At 38.1% G+C, this 18,856-nt stretch overlaps 1 protein-coding gene across 1 annotated transcript; it reads right to left on the minus strand.

Annotated features, from left to right (window-relative positions):
- Positions 1–5,765: 5,765 nt before the first annotated feature.
- LOC143997993 (serine/threonine-protein kinase SBK1-like) lies at positions 5,766–18,609 on the minus strand. Its single transcript, XM_077493791.1, has 4 exons — positions 18,530–18,609; positions 7,565–7,740; positions 6,848–7,050; positions 5,766–6,455 (listed from the first exon to the last, which is right to left on the minus strand). Exons 1-4 carry the CDS (start codon positions 18,607–18,609, stop codon positions 5,766–5,768), a joined length of 1,149 nt encoding a protein of 382 aa, XP_077349917.1.
- Positions 18,610–18,856: the final 247 nt, after the last annotated feature.

An 18,856-nucleotide genomic window follows, 5' to 3' on the forward strand; every position in this document is an offset into this window, starting at 1 on the left:
GTTGTTGGTGCCAAATGGTCTGGTCTGAGTATTTCAAAAACTGACGATTTACTGGGATTTTTTGTACACAACCATCTCTTGATTACAGAGAATGGTGGGGAAAAGAGAAAATATCCAGCGAGCGGCAGTTGTGTGGAGGTAAATTCCTTGTTGATGTAAGAGGTCAGAAGAGATTGGGCAACAGTAACTTAAATAACCACTTGTTACACCCAAGGTATGGAGAATACCATCTCTGAATACACAACACATCCAACCTTGAAGCAGATGGGCTACAGCTGCAGAAGGCCACACCGGGTACCACTCCTGTCAGCTAAGAACAGGAAACGGAGGCTACAATTGGCACAGGATCACCAGAATTGGACAATAGAAGATTGGAAAAACGTTGCCTGGTCTGAGGAGTCTGGATTTCAGCTGCGACATTCAGATGGTGGGGTCAGAATTTGGCGCATTGATCCATCCTGCCTTGTATCACTGGTTCGGGCTGGGGGGTGGTGGTATAATGGTGTGGGGGGGGGGGGGATATTTTCTTGGCACACTTTGGGCCCCTTAGTACCAATGGAGCATGGTTTATACACCACGGTCTACCTGAGTATTGTTGCTGACCATGTCCATCCCTTTATGACTACAGTGTCCCCATCTTCTTCCAGCAGGATAACCCACCATGTCACAAAGCTCCAATCATCTCACCACTGGACAATGAGGTCCCTGGACTCCAATCATCTCACCACCGGACAATGAGGTCCCTGTCCTCCAATCATCTCACCACTGGACAATGAGGTCCCTGGACTCCAATCATCTCCCCACCGGACAATGAGGTCCCTGGACTCCAATCATCTCCCCACCGGACAATGAGGTCCCTGGACTCCAATCATCTCCCCACCGGACAATGAGGTCACTGTCCTCCAATCATCTCACCACTGGACAATGAGGTCACTGGACTCCAATCATCTCCCCACCGGACAATGAGGTCACTGGACTCCAATCATCTCCCCAGCGGACAATGAGGTCACTGGACTCCAATCATCTCACCACCGAAAAATGAGGTCACTGGACTCCAATCATCTCCCCACCGGACAATGAGGTCACTGTCCTCCAATCATCTCACCACTGGACAATGAGGTCCCTGGACTCCAATCATCTCACCACTGGACAATGAGGTCCCTGGACTCCAATCATCTCTCCACCGGACAATGAGGTCCCTGGACTCCAATCATCTCCCCACCGGACAATGAGGTCACTGGACTCCAATCATCTCCCCACCGGACAATGAGGTTCCTGGACTCCAATCATCTCACCACCGAAAAATGAGGTCATTGTACTCCAATCATCTCACCACTGGACAATGAGGTCACTAACTCCTATGGCCTCCACAATCACCACATCTCACCCAATAGAGCACCTTTGGGATGTGGTGGAATGGGGGATTCAACATCATGGATATGCAGCCGAAAAATCTGCAGCAACTGCGTGATGTTATGTCACTATGGAGGAAAATCTCTGAGGAACGTTTCCAACATCTTGTATCTATGCCACCAAGAATGAAGGTGAAAGGGGGTCCAACCCGATACTAGAAAAGTGTACCTAATAAAGTGGCTTGTGTGTGTGTGTGTGTGTGTGAGAGAGTGTGTGTATAGATATAGAGAGAGAGAGATCTGTCATAAGAACATAACGGGGGAGGTTTTTACTAAAACTGGTACAGACAAAGCTCAACTATAACCTGCAAGCCAATTGGTTACTATGCAGAGCTGCACCGGATTCTGTGGGCACCAGCTTTAGTAAATCCCTCACAATGTTATAATCAGCACATAAAACACTCACTTTTTTACATGTCACCAAGACATTGCATACATCTACTGACTGACCTGAGAAGGAGTGGAGTGAGAATGCACATAAAGGAAATACAAGAATAGAAATAAAAGGAGGAGTGAGAATGGCGCGTGAGAGTGTAGACTGAGGAAGAACAGTGAGCATGAAGAGCGAGGAGTAATCATTATGAGAATAGAGACGGAGGAGGAGGAGATGTGTGAATGGAGAAAGATGTGCAAGATGGGGAGAAAGAAGAATGGAGATTGTGGAGGATGAGCAAGACTAGAAAAGGAGGAGGGGGAGGAGGAGCAAAAAGGAGTGAGAATGGAGATGAAGGAGAAATTAAAAATGGAGAAGGAAGTGGAATAGGAGAAGTGAGAATGGAAAGAAGGAAGAGGAGTAGGAGAAGGGACAATGGTGATTTTAGAATGATAATGAAGTGGGGAGAAGACCAGAAGGAATGAGAAAGAAGAAGATGGAGGAGGAGGAGGAGGTATCAGAATGAGAAAGAACTGAAAATAGAGGAGGAGAAGTGAGAATAGAGGAGGAACAGGGGTGGGAATGGAGATGGAGGAGGAGGAGGAATGAAACTGGGGAGAAGGAGGAAGAGGAGCAGGAGTAGCATTGAAAGAGGAGGGCTGAGAATGGAGGAGGTGGAGTGAAAATGTAGGAGGAGGAAAATTGAGAATGAAGGAGGAGGAAAAGGTAGAATGGAGGATGAGGAGTAAGAATAGAGGTGGAGGAGGAGAGTTGTGGAGTTATCTTAGTTGGTCGGTGAGGCCTAACTTGAAGGCACATACTGGAGTATAAGAGATCAGACAAAGCACCAAGTATATGCTGAAAAAGTCTCTATTTATTACAGATTTGACATAATTATATAAAACAGAAAAGATGCCAAGTGTTCAGTCTTTGGTCATCTGTCAGATGTTAATAAGATGCCGGTGACAATAAGGTGGTGGCGACGATCGGTGGTGGCGACGATCGGTGGTGGCGTTTGGTAGCTTCTGGGTCTCTTGCTGGAATGTCTCGTTGTCTGGATATATTCTTCATTTCAACGTTCATGATGTAATGTCTGGAGACTTGGCACTGATGTTTGTTGCCCCGGGTTGCGACACTCAGAAGTAGTAGAAATAAGTAGAAAGAGCCGAGGTTAGCTTCAGTAACTATCTTATGAAGTCATCAGTACAAAAAAAATCACTAGTAATTATTTTAAAGTCATACAAAGATATTCACTATCAAAGTAGACAAGTAAATACCAACATTGTAAGTCACACCTTTCCATGACAAGGAATGAGGATGGAGAATGAATATGAGAATGGAGGAGGAGATGGAAGAGCAAGAATGGAGGAGGAGGTGGAAGAGCAAGAATGGAGGATGAGGTGGAGGAGTAGGTGTAGATGGAAGAGATTGAAGAGATGGAGGAAGAGATGGAAGAGCAAGAATGGAGGAGGAGATGGAAGAGCAAGAATGGAGGAGGAGATGGAGATGGAAGAGCAAGAATGGAGGAGAAGGAGAAGATGGAAGAGCAAGAATGGAGGAGAAGGAGAAGATGGAAGAGCAAGAAAGGATGAAGAAAGGAGGGAGGAAGAGGAATGGAGATAAGACGAGGAGTGAAAATGAAGATGGATGTAGGAGGAGTTAGAATAGAAATAGAAGAATAAGAATTAACATGGGGAGGGAGAAGGATTTAGAACAGAGATGAAGGAGGTGGAGAAGAATTGAGAATGGAGAAGGAAGAGTGAGAGTGAAGATGAAGGAGGAGGAAGAGGAAATGTATGGGGAATGGAGATGGAAGAGTGGGAATGGGGATGGAGATGTAGAAGTGAGAATAGAGAAGAGGAGGAGGGAGAAAGGAATAAAAGGATGAGGAGCTAAAATAAAGATGGAGATGTAGGAGGAGTTGGAATAGAGATGGAGGAGCAGAAGTATTGAAAATCGAGATGGAAGACGTAACAATGCAGATGGAAGAGTAAGAATGAACATGGGGAGGGAGAAGGATTTAGAACAGAGATGAAGGAGGTGGAGAAGTATTGAGAATGGAGAAGGAAGAGCAGGAATGTAGATGGAAGAGTGAGAGTGAAGATGGGGGGGGGGGGGGGGGAGGAATTAGAATAGAGATGAAGGAGGAGGAAGAGGAAAAGTATTGCGAATGGAGATGGAAGAGTGGGAATGGGGAAGAGGAGGAGTGAGAAAGGAGAAAAAGGATGAGGAGTGAAAATGAAGATGGAGATGTAGGAGGAGTTGGAATAGAGATGGAGGAGGAGAAATATTGAGAATGGAGATGATGAAAGAGGATAATATTTTTGGGGACCTCGGGGGAGGGGTCTGCAAACCTTTTTTGTTAAATAGAAAAGGAAATGGGAATGTCCGGCAATTTAACACAATTTTCCTTTGTAAATATTAGTCAAACGGATTTTTTGAATTTGTGAATGTTACTCAAGACAGTGCCTCCATGTTGTCCTTTTATTTATTTAATCCTTTGCCCGTTAGTCCAGAACATAACCCAGGGCATTTTAGCTCAAACCCAATGCTGCTGTTGACCCCTTGAAATTATATGATAAAAATAAATAATCCTAACAAAACAAAACAAAAGAAAAAATAAAGCTAAAAACTCCAATTCAAAACACGAAGACAAAACTAAGACTTTGTTTGGCCTAACTTAAAAGAAAAAAAAAAAAAAAATAGCTACTATTAACAAAATGCTAAGAAACATCACAAAAGTAAAAAAGCATTCCTAAAAAGAACTATTGGGTCTTTTTATATTGCAGTGAGTACAAGGGGCTTACACTCCACTCTCCCAAGCCACAGATACTGCAATTTGTCATACTATAAAAGCATCAATAGAAAACTGTATACAGCATACAATATACTAATATAACACTGAATACAGTTTAAATCACCATATTGAAAGCACACAACACTAACCTGTCTCTCTCTTTAAAGTATTTGTAAACCCACCAAACCCCCCCCCCCCCCCAAAAAAAACCTGAAAGACAAAGGCATAATGAGCTAGTATGCATAGCATATTAGCTCATTATGAAATACTCACTTTAGATCGAAGCCCTTGAAGCGGTCCCAATACACAGCTCAGGCCGGCGTCATCGCTCCAGGAGCTACTTCCGGATATCGCGGGCTCAGGCGCTGTGATTGGCCTAAGCTGCGATGAGGTCACTCCCACACATGCACATCGGGAGCCGCCGGTAATGGCTGAAGCAACAGCACGAGGGTGTCATAGCTTCAGTGCGCATGTGCCGATGACGTCGGCACATGCTGATACAGGGGATAATCTCCTAAACCAGACAAGTTTAGGAGATATCCAGGGTAGCTACAGGTAAGCCATATTATAGGCTTACCTGTAGTACAAAGTGGATTGTAAGGGTTTACAACCACTTTAACAAATGTCAGTTGTCCTTCACTCACACTAAATTCACCAACACACTGACAAAAGGGTGCTGCAACGTCAGCCTTTACAGTGTGTGGGTTGAAATTTTTCTGTGACCCAACATTGGCTGACATCTTGCACCTGACTGGAGGTCAAGTATATGACCTTTGCCAGTGATAGCTCAAGCAATGCATTGGGGGACATTCCATTCCAGCCAAATATCCACAAATTTCAGATCTTCTATAAAAAAAGAGCCAAATCGAGAATGTTCAATTTGAACTTATGCTCGGACCTGACGTTTAACCCTACCTATCATATCGAGTTTTGCCCACACTAAGATTTTTTTTTTTCCTGAAATATATCACTTCCAGGGCCATCTTACCTTTTTATGATGCATCGATCCATAATTCCCCCCAAAAAATACTGTAGATAAGCAATCACGTGAGCAAAAAAAAAAAAAATCAGCAGTGTTGTAAGATTTCTACGTTCTTACCTTCAACTAGGTCACAAGACTTTTACAATTCCCCGGCGTGCATTCAGCAATTTGGTCTCTTGATTACCAGGTGATCAAAATGTTTTATGCAATCTCCACCTCAGCTCCTATAGCGAGGGACTTTGTCTCGTGATCAGGTAGAGGACACAAGGCGGCACTTGCTGTTGCTCCGGAATGTACGTCATGTCCTCTGTAGGCCATACGTATAACAGTACTCCTTGTATGATTTTCTGAAAGTATTTCTGCCTTCCATGGCACATGAAGGTATTTTAGAATGTCCATGGCTGAGCACCTCTCAGACGCATTGAGGGCCAAAAGGTCCCAGAACATTTGCCTGGCTTCAAGACAGAATTTCCTCCACTTTTCTGGTGCCAAGGTCAGATCCTTTCTGACTTGCCACCAAGCAAAGTACCTGTACATTGGATCATGACCCTCTGCTCCTATCCAAGGGAATGATCCAGTCATAGCGATGTAAATCATGACCCCAAAGGCCCAGATATCAATGCTGGGGTGCAGAAGCAATTGTTCTCCCGGTTTCAAGTTACACTGTTCCGGAGCAGTGTATGGTATGAACCAGGACATGGGTGGTGCGTCGGTTCCCTGGAGCCTTGCCATTCCAAAATCTGCCACTTTGATAATATTACATTCAAAGTCCATTAGCAGAATATTGTCTGGCTTGATGTCACGGTGGACCATCCCTTTGCTGTGCATGTATTCCAATGCACTGGCTATCTGAGGAACACATCTCTTCACCAACTCTTCATTTAAACCAACCTATCACAAAAAAGAAAACAGGACAAAATTAGTCACTAGACACCACCATGGCAAAATTTAATCAAATAAGAAGCCTCTCTTATCCATCATACAGAGACATAGAATATAAGCTCAATATACTTGAAAGGATTCGTAAGGGAAACTTGTTGGTATACAAATATCAGTCACCATTGCTGGTGCAAGATCCAGGACTATCATCCTTAACCTTGCTTCACAGCTGAGAAAGTTACATATCTAAAATCAAGCCTATAAATCAAAATGATACACAACCCCATTAACTCACTGTAATGAGCGGGGAATCCTTAAACCTCAGAAATACTTTAAAGATATTGGAGGGCAGAGATTAAATCTTTTCTTAACGTAAAGATAATTCATTTTTCATACAAACTTACATTTGGCTTTATTAGGGAGTAAAGAGTTCCAGCTGTCGCCACCTCCTGGACAAACACGTAGTCTAAGTTTGTATGAAAGGCAACTTCATGGGTCCTGATGATGTTGGGATGGCCGCTGAGGCTGAAGGACATCCCATATTCAACCAGAAAGTTGTCCATTGGAACCTTCTGTTTGCTAAGAAGCTTCACGGCCACCAACTGACCTGTCAAACAGAGCGAGAAGAGAGAATAAGTAAAAACTTGCTAAAAGCCTTTTAAAAGTGTGCTGAACGCTTGATTAAATCTACAGCAATGACTCATTAAATTACATAATCATCACCCTAAAACTGGAAGTGAGGGATGCTTTAAGAAATTACTTTTAAAAAGGTACTTGGAAGCAGCTTTAGGAACTTAAAAGAACGCTGCTTAAAGCGAGGTCAATGCTTTGTGAACGCTTCCTGTACACAATGCTCAGCATAATATTCACAAGCTAAAGTCATACAATTTGTGTATACATGTTGTCCTACGGATTGTCTACAGATAAGCAAATTCTATTGATTCTTGGATGTCAGACTTTGCATTTTTTTTCCAGAACAAACATACAAGTCTCTTCTACCTGCTGCCAATTTAGCATTTTTTAAAGTTTGTTACACTAGTTCCATTCAATTAATATGATTCCGAATCATGACTAATACGAAGAAATTATTTTCCTTACATGAATTAAGCTATAACATTTACCTGAACCCCGATGTTTGGCCAGGAGGACCTTTCCATATGAACCCGTCCCAAGTTCTTGAATCGGGTCAAAGTGCTCGGAAACCTCCATCATCTTCAGGTTTTCGGATGTCTGGGTGATGAGTTGGAGGACCTGCCTTGCGGTGTTCTTGGTAACTTCATGGATGTTAGAAGCCATTCTAGAATCACAAAAAAAAATAAACAGCATTAAACATCTCTCTGAATATTGCCCAGCATCTAGGGTCAGTATGTTATAACCATATGGGTCCCATTTGGGGAGATATCCTATTCTGTGTTGTCACCAAATGAAGTCTCACCAACATGGACACATGACAATTAAAAGCCGACAGAGACTTGGAGATTTATGCTTTAAGCATTTTAGGAAAAATAATATTAGTATTTATCTAAGACGGGGAGGAAAGATAGATAGGCATGTATAGAAATACATAGGATTAGACTTTATACGAGCTTATGTTTAAGAAAGAGGAAATATAGATACTGAAGAATTTTTGCATTCTCCTATTTTATCTTCCACGTTTGTTTTTGTTTCTTTTTTTCTTTGTGAAATGAGAATTTAATAAAAATAATGTGTGTTTGTGCGTCTGTGTGAATGATTGTTTTTATGTATGGTATGGGTTCACCTTTCTGTTCATCTATCAGTATTCATGTTTATCCATTCTTGTATCAATATATGGTTTATCGCAGACTATTATATAGCACTATACTGTTTCAAGACTGTTCAATAGATTTTTTTAGAATGTGGTTCCTCATCTATCTCTTCATTTATCATTTTATTATTATATTCATTATTATAAACTGATCATTCTATTATCATCAGCATATGTACAGTAGAATTTATTGTTTATGATTTATTACAATTACATAACAATTTAGCTTTTTTACTGTTATGTGGTATCCGATTTTGGATTTTTGTCGAATTGGTCCATTAAAGCAGCCCAGGACTCTGTTCGCTTACCCATTTCTCTAATATCCTCCCATTCTCAACTTAATAGGAATGTCCCTAATTTGAATTTTTATTTCAGTTTCCTTTGTTATACACTCCTTTCCTTTTTGTGCCCGCCCTCCTGATGAAGACTCCTTTTGTGGGAGCGCACTTTTTTCCTCGATCTCCGACACTGGTGCCTGCATGGACGCACGGGTCGGGCGGTGTGGAAGCCCGACCCGTATAAATGCTGATTGCCTTTTTAGAACATTGGTTCTCGTCGCGGTTATTGAATAGGCAGTGGTTTGCTAGGTTTAGCGAACCTCTATTCTGCCTTCTCCACGATCCCCGTGTATGCCTGCGACGGCGTTTGGGTTTCCGTGGTTACGGAGCAGCCGCCGCAATGCATCATGGGGTTTGTAGGCTTAACCACCCGAGACGCATTCGCAGTCTTGCATTTCTGTCCGCTCACATCCGACGTAATTCATTTTACGCTGGGTGTGTGGGAGATAAAAGGCACACCCACTCTGCAGGTGTGTCGGTCCTGCTAGACAACACAGCGTGGAGATTCCGTCGTGAAGGTTAGTTTTTCGATGAGAACTGGGTCTATCCACACAGCCCATGCCTCTTCTCCTATCTTTAAATTACATTTACTTCATTCTCCCCGCTTTAGGGGTTTCTTTATTCCTTACTATTTTTGATATATTACCACCTATAGGTCCTACACACGTCGGCTGACTTATCTGTCTACTGCAGTCCATTGCCAAATTCTTCAATCAGTGTGAGCTTACACTGAACCCAGTATAACACTGCAATACCTCTTTTTTTGTTCTGCGCATTGTAAGCCTTTTCCCAGTGATTTAATTTAATTAATTGAGCATAATGCCATTTTAAAATAATAGCTTAATTGTTCTTCTTAATAAATCTACCCATGTTTATAATTTATTTAACTATTTTGTTTTGAGTATATGGGCCCCATTAAGGGTAATTTCTTACCAATTTATATTTTAGGTCTATACCTTGACACTACATTCTTCTGAGAACATGCGTACTTGCATTCAGTAGTTTTCCTGCTGAGACACGCTCAATATCAAATTGCTTAGGTAGGTTCTCATTGCTGTTTAATTATAAACCACAGTGGTACTTTTTCTAAATTTGCTAAACTGTGTATGGGTGCCCTTTCTGGCACCATGTTCCTCAACTATAGTGGATTTTTGTCTGTTCCATTTGTCTCCTGCAGCTACCTTCTGGGGATTCTTGGACTGGTCTGCTCTCCACGCTTTTAAGGCGTCTTTATTGCATCGTGCGGGCGGGGCTTTCGGTTGGAGACTGGTATGCATAGTTATTGATTCTAATTTATAATGGGCCTTTGTAGCCCAACAACATTTTTTGAAATTAGTGGGCGTATTCAGAGTTTGGGCTGCTTTTCATGTTTAAGACCCAATTCACTAAATCTGTTGCATTTTGTTTACAGTGAATTTCTCCCTTTCGTTTTTAAACTACCTCTTGTCAATTATTGGCTCCCCTGAAGAAGCCTCTGTGCAGGCGAAACATGTCGGGATTCCATCAGAACAGCCAAGAATTCCTTTATTTGAACTAATTGACGGACTGTGGTCATTTGTAATTTATTTAAATGTACTAGTATTGTTATTTGTGATTTCAAAATCTTGATTTCATTATCTCCTCTTTTTTTTTTTATTATTACAATTAATAATATCTTTTTCTATTTTTATATCAAATAATCTCTTTACTTTAAAAGCACCGCAATAATCCCACCCACTCCTTTCTCTTTCTATTTAATAAAAATAAATTGTTAAAAAAAAAAAAAAAAGCTGACATTATATACCAAGAAATGGGTTTTGGCTGAAGCGAATCTCTAAACTACAGCACTTGTAGAGAGTGGCTGGTTAGAATGACCAACATTCTAGTCCCAAATAGAGGTGTGAATGTCACCGGTATTGTAACAATAGGGCAGAAGAGAAATTAGACCACTTTTGTGTAAGTTAAAAACAAATTGGAATGGTGAAATTTGGAACCCAAAGTACTATTAAAAAGATAAATTAAATAAAAATTGGATTGTGCTTTCACACCCAACTGACGGATCGTGGAATTATCACACAATCTAAGATTTCACATTTAAATTTTACTTCATAGATATATGAAGACAGAACCTCTCCATGTATCAGGTTGGTTGTATTAAAAAAAAAAAAATAAGCATTGCAACATATTGTGGATTTCTAATCTGTATATGGATCTCTACTGACTATAAATGGCAAATGAAATAATAAAAATCAATATAGATTTAAAGAAACAAAAACAAGTATTCAGTTTTGGACCACAGTCCATGGACTTTGACACACAACACTCATAGGAGTAAAAATAAACAATTTTATTTTTGCAAAGTTTCAAATCAAATTCATAAAATCAATAATAAAAAAAAATAATATATATTATATATATATATATATATATATATATATATATATATATATATATATATATATATCTCAAGTAGCATATTTGCACCTGTCTTTCAATAGGTGGTGGTGGCCTCTGAACATCTACACCAAGAACCATACAATACACTAACAGCCAGTGTTGTAAAATAGCCACAGATGGATCTCTGCTCTGACCATACATGGCAAGTGAAAATAAGAAAAAACTATTTAAATTTACAGGACATTAAAGAGTTTGTTTATTTATCTCACTTCCAAGATATCTGTAGACTGCAGGTTCAAAAAGAAAAACCCTATCATTTTAAAAAGGGAAAACCTATACTGCTCTAAAAGGACAAACCTTAGAAAATGAAGGTGCAGATGGTTTCCCACTCAGTCTTCACTAATGGAATCTTCGTAGACTTCCCAACTTGTCAATTTTTCTTGAAATAATTGCAATGGAAAAACAAACTCACTTTTGCTTCAAGTAATAGTAAGATAAGTGGAAGGACTGGATATATGTGGGGTTTATATGGGAGGAGAGTGTGGCTTTTGCTAATTGATGGGAGATTCTGATTGGCCAGCACACAGGAGCTGCTCATTAACATATGACTGGGGAGTTTGGAAGGATCTAGAAGGGTGGAGCAGGTAGGTCCATATCAATGGGGTTTGTGTATTCTGTTTTGTTGTGTGGAGGGTTGAAACTTCAGCCTGAAACTAAGTAACCTTACTGATTGTAATAATTGTTATGTAATAAACATTTTTATTAACCGCTATATTCCAAACATTCTGAAGTAAACTACATTGGTACACTTTAGCCATGTAAAGTTTGTTTTAATTGTTTATTTTTTTTAATATGTTTACCAAAAAAAAAATAAAAAAAAAATAAAAACTAACAACAACAAAAGCAACCAAGAAAAGAGAGGGAAAAACAAAAAACAAACATAGGTCAAGTTACCATACTAAATAGTAACAACATACGCATAATTAATACATCATCTAGTTTTCAAAAATATTCAAAAATTATTCTATTTTTCAAAATATTTGAAAACATAAAAAAAAAAAAAAAAAAAATCAGAAATATTCAAAGATATTAAGAAACAGTCAGAAATACTCCAGAACAAATGCTATATAAAAGAGCAACTTCTGACAGGCCTTTCCCATTTACAAACATATCCGAACATTATTCTAATTTAACTGATCACTTCCCCAGTGATCAGTTAAAATTAAATGTACAAAGTTACTATGGTAACATTATATTTTTCTAGTCCGAGTGAATTATAATAATAATAATATATATATTCACACATATAGTGAGTATACATACATTCATTTTAAAAAAAAAATAACAAAAACATGAAAACTTAAAAAAAAAAAAAAACCTCTCCATGCCTCTTACATTGGACTGTCTTCTTTCCAAAAAGGGTCAGTTGAGGGATATCTATATATTCTATTCTATATATTCCTGAAATTTTTGTGCCTCAAGAAATGAGATTTCAGGATTGATTGATTTTCACATATATCCCATAGTTTGTGGACTCTATAACTTTCCTACGGATCAAATAATATACATTTTCTTTTTGCTAAACTTTGTCTTTTTCCATTTATTTAGTAAAAAACAAAAAACAAAAAAAAAAAAAAAAACCCCAGTGGTGGATTAAATACCACCAAAAAAGTTCTATTTGTTTGAGCAAAATGATAATATTTTAGTGAGGGTACAATGTTGTATGGCCGCGGAATTGTCATTCACAATGTGACAGCTCTGAAAATTGGCCCTGGGCAGGAAGGGGGTGAAAAGTTGAAGATGTTAAGATTGAGATTAGAAAGTGATTTATCTATCCATCCATTTTTCTCCATATCTTTACAAACTTTTAAGAAGGATTACATTGAATGTAAGTACTGTATATATTTTTCAAACATTACATGCTTGTCTATTTTCCAAATCCAATCCCCAAGGGTACAATGGTGGGGTGAAACCCAACAAGAGGCTAGAAGATGGAAGCCGTTGTCTGTCTAGGTAAACACCTCTACTATTTTTTTGGGTGTTGGAATTGGAATCCATTGTCAAATGTTTGCCTAGGTATGTAGGGGGTATCACCTCTACAATTGATTGGATTGTTTACTGTAATTACTGAATCCTGTCACCATTGTCCTCAGTTCCTCCTCTATATATTGTTTGTTGGGTGTGGACTGAAACCGTTTCAGGGTAGATCTTATTGTCATGGTAAATTTCTATGCTTTAACACCTTAGGTGTTCTGAATATTCCGGTCTCAGACTAATAGTTTAAAAATATTATGTTTTTTTGATTACCTTTGTGTTATTTTACTATTACTTCTGTTCTTCACATTATCTCAACTTGTTAATGAAAAGTTTTAATGTAATTACTTGGAAACCATGTGTTCCATGTGCTAGAAATGGCCGCTTTGTACCTCATACTTGCCTACTTTGTAGCATTTAAGCATAAGAACAATTAATTTGTACATACAAAATTGGAATTTCTGGTGATTTAATATTTCATCACATAATCAAAGACATCAACACAACAATAAAATAATTTCTCTTAAAATTATAAAATAGCCCCGGGACAGCCCCAACCAACCATAAAAGGGGGTGTTCAACTGTGCCGTAAACTACTAAAAATAATATCTCTTGTTGCTCATAACACAACTTTTTGACTTTCTCCAGTTGAAAGAAAGACAGAAATAGATATATCTTGAGGAGCCAAAAGATGGATAATACCAAATTTTAAATAGGTTCCAACTTCAAAAAAGTAGCCAATTTAGAGTGGATGATAGATAATGTTCCTGGGACCACAATAGCCGATTTAGTTTCAATGCGGATCTATACCCAATTTCACCCAAACACGGCTTCAACACACAGCTTAGACAAATAATGTGGGAAAATGATGGATTAATAAACTGCCCTGCACACTCTAAATAAGGTTAAAAATATAAAAAGGTAATATACAATCCCTACAATTTTGGGAGAAAAAGGTTCATTAACCACTTAAGGACCGAGCCTCTGAGATTTGGTGTTTACAAGTTAAAAACTGTTTTTTTGCTAGAAAATTACTTTTGAACCCCAAATATGCATACAATATATATACATACATACATACATACATACATACACACACACACACACACACACACACGAGAAATTATAGCACTTTTGTGTAAATTAAAAACAAATAAAACAAATTGGAATGGTGGAATTTGGAGCCTAAAGTAGTATTATATATATATATATATATATATATATAAAAATTGGATTGTGCTTTCACACCCAACTTAGACAATCTAAGATTTCACATTTTAATTGTATTCATAGATATATGAAGACAGAACCTCTCCATGTAGAAGGTTGGTTGTATTAAAACAATAAGTATTGCAACATATTGTGGATTTCCAATCTGTATATGGATCTCTACTGACCATAAATGGCAAGTGAAATAATGAAAATTAATATAGATTTAAAACAAAAAAAGTATTTAGTTTTGGACCACAGTCCATGGACTTTATTGGCACACAATACTCATAGAAGTAAAAATAATAATTTTTATTTTTGCAAAGTTTAAAATCAAATTCATAAAATACATTCAAATAAATATATATCAAGTAGCATATTTGCACCTATTTGTCAATAGGTGGTGGTGGCCCCTGAAGATCTACACCAAGAACCATACAATACACTAACAGCCAGTGTTGTAAAATATCCACAGATGGATCTCTATTCTGACCATACATGGCAAGTGAAAATAAGAAAAATCTATTTAAAAGTTTAAGGAACATTAAAAGAGTTTGTTTATTTATCTCACTGCCCAGTTATCTGTAGACTGCAGGTTCAAAAAGAAAAACTATAATTTTAAAAGGGAAAAGCTATACTGCTCTAAAAGCACAAACCTTAGAAAATGAAGGTGCAGATGGTTTCCCACTCGGTCTTCACTAATGGAATCTTCGTAGACTTCCCAACTTGTCAATTTTTCTTGAAATAATTGCAATGGAAAAACAAATTCACTTTTGCTTCAAAGTAATAGTAAGATAAGTGGAAGGACGGGATATATGTGGGGTTTATATGGGAGGAGAGAGTGGCTTTTGCTAATTGATGGAGATTCTGATTGACCAGCACACAGGAGCTGCTCATTAACATATGACTGGAGCGTTTGGAAGGATCTAGAAGGGTGGAGCAGGTAGGTCCATATCAATGGGGTTTGTGTATTCTGTTTTGTTGTGTGGAGGGTTGAAATTTCAGCCTGAAACTAAGTAACCTTACTGATGATAAAAATGTTCATTGATTAATAATCATTATAAACTGCTATATTCCAAACAGTCTGAAGTAAAATACACTGGCACACTTTAGCCATGTAAAGTTTGTTTTAATTGTTTTTTTTATTTTTATATTTTTACAAAAAACAAACAAACATCTAAACAACAAAAGCAACCAAGAAAAGAGAGGGAAAAACAAAACAAAAAAAAAACAAACCTACAAACCTAGGTCAAGTTACCATACTAAATAGTAACAACATCCTCATGATTAATACATCATCTAGTTTTCAAAAATATTCTATTTTTCAAAATATTTAAAAACATAAAAAAAAAAAAAAAAATCAGAAATATTCAAAGATATAAAAAAAAAAAGTCAGACATAATCAGAAATACTCCAGAACAAATGCTATATAAAAAGGAACAACTTCTGACAGGCCTTTCATGTTTACAAACATACTCAAACTTTATTCTAAATTAAGTGATCACTTCCCCAGAGTAGTTAAAAGTTACTATGGTAACATTACATTGCTCTGGTCAAAGAGTGTTAAAAATAAAAAATAATATTATATATAAAAAAAAAAATTCAAGACTTCAAAAAACTCTCCATGCACTCTAAATACATTGGACTGTCTACTTTCCAAAAAGGGTCAGTTGAGGGGTATCTGTACTGTGCTGACATTTTTGGGCCTCAAGAAATGAGATTTCAGGGTTGATCAATTTTCAGATATATCCCATAGTTTGTGGACTCTATAACTTTCCTACAGACTAAATAATATACACCGATTTGGGTTATTGTCACCACACAAAAAGGTAGCAGAATATATTCTGGCCTACATTCATTAGGAAAGAATATTTGTTTGCAAATATTTATAACAGAAACAAAGAAAAACTTGTATTTTCTTTTGCTAATTTTTCAGTCTTTTTTTCCATTTATTTAGCAAAAAACTAACAACCCCATTGGTGATTGAATACCACCAAAAGAAAAGTTCTATTTGTGTGAGCAGAAATGATGATACTTTAGTGTGGGTACAGTGTTGTATGACCGCAGAATTGTCATTCACAATGTGACAGCGATGAAAGCTGAAAATTGGCCCTGGGCAGGAAGAGGGTGAAAGTGCCTCCCGGTATTGAAGATGTTAAGATTCAGATTAGAAAGTGATGTATCTATCCATTTTCCTCCATATCTTTACAAACTTTTAAGAAGGATTACATTGAATGCAAGTATATTTTTCAAACATTACATGCTTGTCCATTTCCCAAGTCCAAACCCCAAGGGTACAATGGTGGGGTGAAACCCAACAAGAGGCTAGAAGATGGAAGCCATTGTCTGTCTAGGTAATCACCTCTACTATTTTTTTGGGTGTTGGAATTGGAATCCATTGTCAAATGTTTGTCTTGGTATGTAGGAGGTATCCCCTCTACAATTGGGAAAAAGAGGGGAAAAACTGCGCTACGGGAAAAAGAAGCAAATAGTGTTGAACGGAAGCTGCAATTCAAATATATACCAAAAATATATCAAACAAAAATAGAAAAAAGAAGAACTGCGCTAGCCACAAGATACCCAATGTGATTAGGGTATATGAAAGTATCAGACCCACACTGTGGGTCTTAGTATCTAGTGTGTTAATATTGTGAATTCCCCAAACTCAATATATGTGTATCAAACTCTGTGCATAAACCCCTAAACCATAAAGATAAGAATATAGAGAATATATATTTGCTATTAAGCATAAATGACCTATCGAAAAAATACTAAATCTGTGTTCAGAGACACTCTGTATAATGTCCATACAGTCATATATCAAAAAATTGAAAAATTAAATAAAAAATAAACATAAAAAATAAATGTCCATATAGTGAATGAACACCAGTGAAACAAAAATTTCAAATGAGGTACGGCAATAAAGAAAAGTTCCAAACGACTGAATTGCAAATGCACGGATTGAAAATCTTCTCCAAAGACGTGGTGTGCTTATCCCATCACCGAAATAAATGAATCAGCTCCTTACCAGATCCAGACGACCCCCCGTTACAGAGGGTCACCACAAGCAGAAGTAGTCAAAAAGGGTGTCCGGATAGCGCCTCCTCCTCAGATGGTCACGAATCTTCCACACGATGGGGTTATGGCTGTTACTCACTCCCAACACGACGTGATGTCACATAAGGGAAAACATAGGCTCCAGATAGTGTAAAACCAAATGACTTTAATTCTTAAAAAGCGAACGTAAACACTTACATAAAAGACTTTAAAAGCAGGTTCAAAACAAAGACGTGCACCGGCCGGATACACGCCAACGCAAGGACCAACCCGTCCTTCCTGGTCCACAAAAACGAACACGACTTGGGGTGACGTCGACACGTTCGCACCGCCCTACGCGTTTCGTAATAATTTACGTCGTCCAGGGGCCCCTGGACGACGTAAATTATTACGAAACGCGTAGGGCGGTGCGAACGTGTCGACGTCACCCCAAGTCGTGTTCGTTTTTGTGGACCAGGAAGGACGGGTTGGTCCTTGCGTTGGCGTGTATCCGGCCGGTGCACGTCTTTGTTTTGAACCTGCTTTTAAAGTCTTTTATGTAAGTGTTTACGTTCGCTTTTTAAGAATTAAAGTCATTTGGTTTTACACTATCTGGAGCCTATGTTTTCCCTTATGTGACATCACGTCGTGTTGGGAGTGAGTAACAGCCATAACCCCATCGTGTGGAAGATTCGTGACCATCTGAGGAGGAGGCGCTATCCGGACACCCTTTTTGACTACTTCTGCTTGTGGTGACCCTCTGTAACGGGGGGTCGTCTGGATCTGGTAAGGAGCTGATTCATTTATTTCGGTGATGGGATAAGCACACCACGTCTTTGGAGAAGATTTTCAATCCGTGCATTTGCAATTCAGTCGTTTGGAACTTTTCTTTATTGCCGTACCTCATTTGAAATTTTTGTTTCACTGGTGTTCATTCACTATATGGACATTTATTTTTTATGTTTATTTTTTATTTAAATTTTTCAATTTTTTGATATATGACTGTATGGACATTATACAGAGTGTCTCTGAACACAGATTTAGTATTTTTTCGATAGGTCATTTATGCTTAATAGCAAATATATATTCTCTATATTCTTATCTTTATGATTTAGGGGTTTATGCACAGAGTTTGATACACATATATTGAGTTTGGGGAATTCACAATATTAACACACTAGATACTAAGACCCACAGTGTGGGTCTGATACTTTCATATACCCTAATCACATTGGGTATCTTGTGGCTAGCGCAGTTCTTCTTTTTTCTATCCCCTCTACAATTGTTTGATTGTTTACTGTAATTACCCAATCCTGTCACCATTGTCCTCTGTATATGGTTTGTTGGGTGTGGACTGAAACCGTTTCAGGGTAGATCTTATTGTCATGGTAAATTTCTATGCTTTAACACCTTAAGTGTTCTGAATATTCCAGTCTCAGACTAATAGTTTAAAAATATTATGTTTTTTTGTTTACCTTTGTGTTATTTATTTTGCTATTACTACTTTTCTTCACATTATCTCAACTTGTTAATGAAAAGTTTTAATGTAATTACATGGAAACCATGTATTCCATCTGCTAGAAACGGCCACTTTGTCGCTCATACTTGCCTACTTTGTAGCATTTAAGCATAAG

Source organism: Lithobates pipiens, unplaced genomic scaffold (assembly GCF_037356315.1).
Source record: "Lithobates pipiens isolate NorthernLeopardFrog02 unplaced genomic scaffold, aLitPip1_a1.2 Scaffold_19, whole genome shotgun sequence".
Lineage (NCBI taxonomy): Eukaryota > Metazoa > Chordata > Amphibia > Anura > Ranidae > Lithobates > Lithobates pipiens.

What these genes read in the sequence shown, in the direction of transcription:
- LOC143997993 (XM_077493791.1), bottom strand. Translation starts at nt 18,609, where the DNA reads ATGACAATAAGATCTACCCTGAAACGGTTTCAGTCCACACCCAACAAA. An exon ending in GACAATGGTGACAGGATTGG is followed by an intron (nt 7,741 to 18,529) that starts GTAATTACAGTA and finishes TTGTGATTCTAG; the next exon opens with AATGGCTTCTAACATCCATG. An exon ending in GGCCAAACATCGGGGTTCAG is followed by an intron (nt 7,051 to 7,564) that starts GTAAATGTTATA and finishes TCTGTTTGACAG; the next exon opens with GTCAGTTGGTGGCCGTGAAG.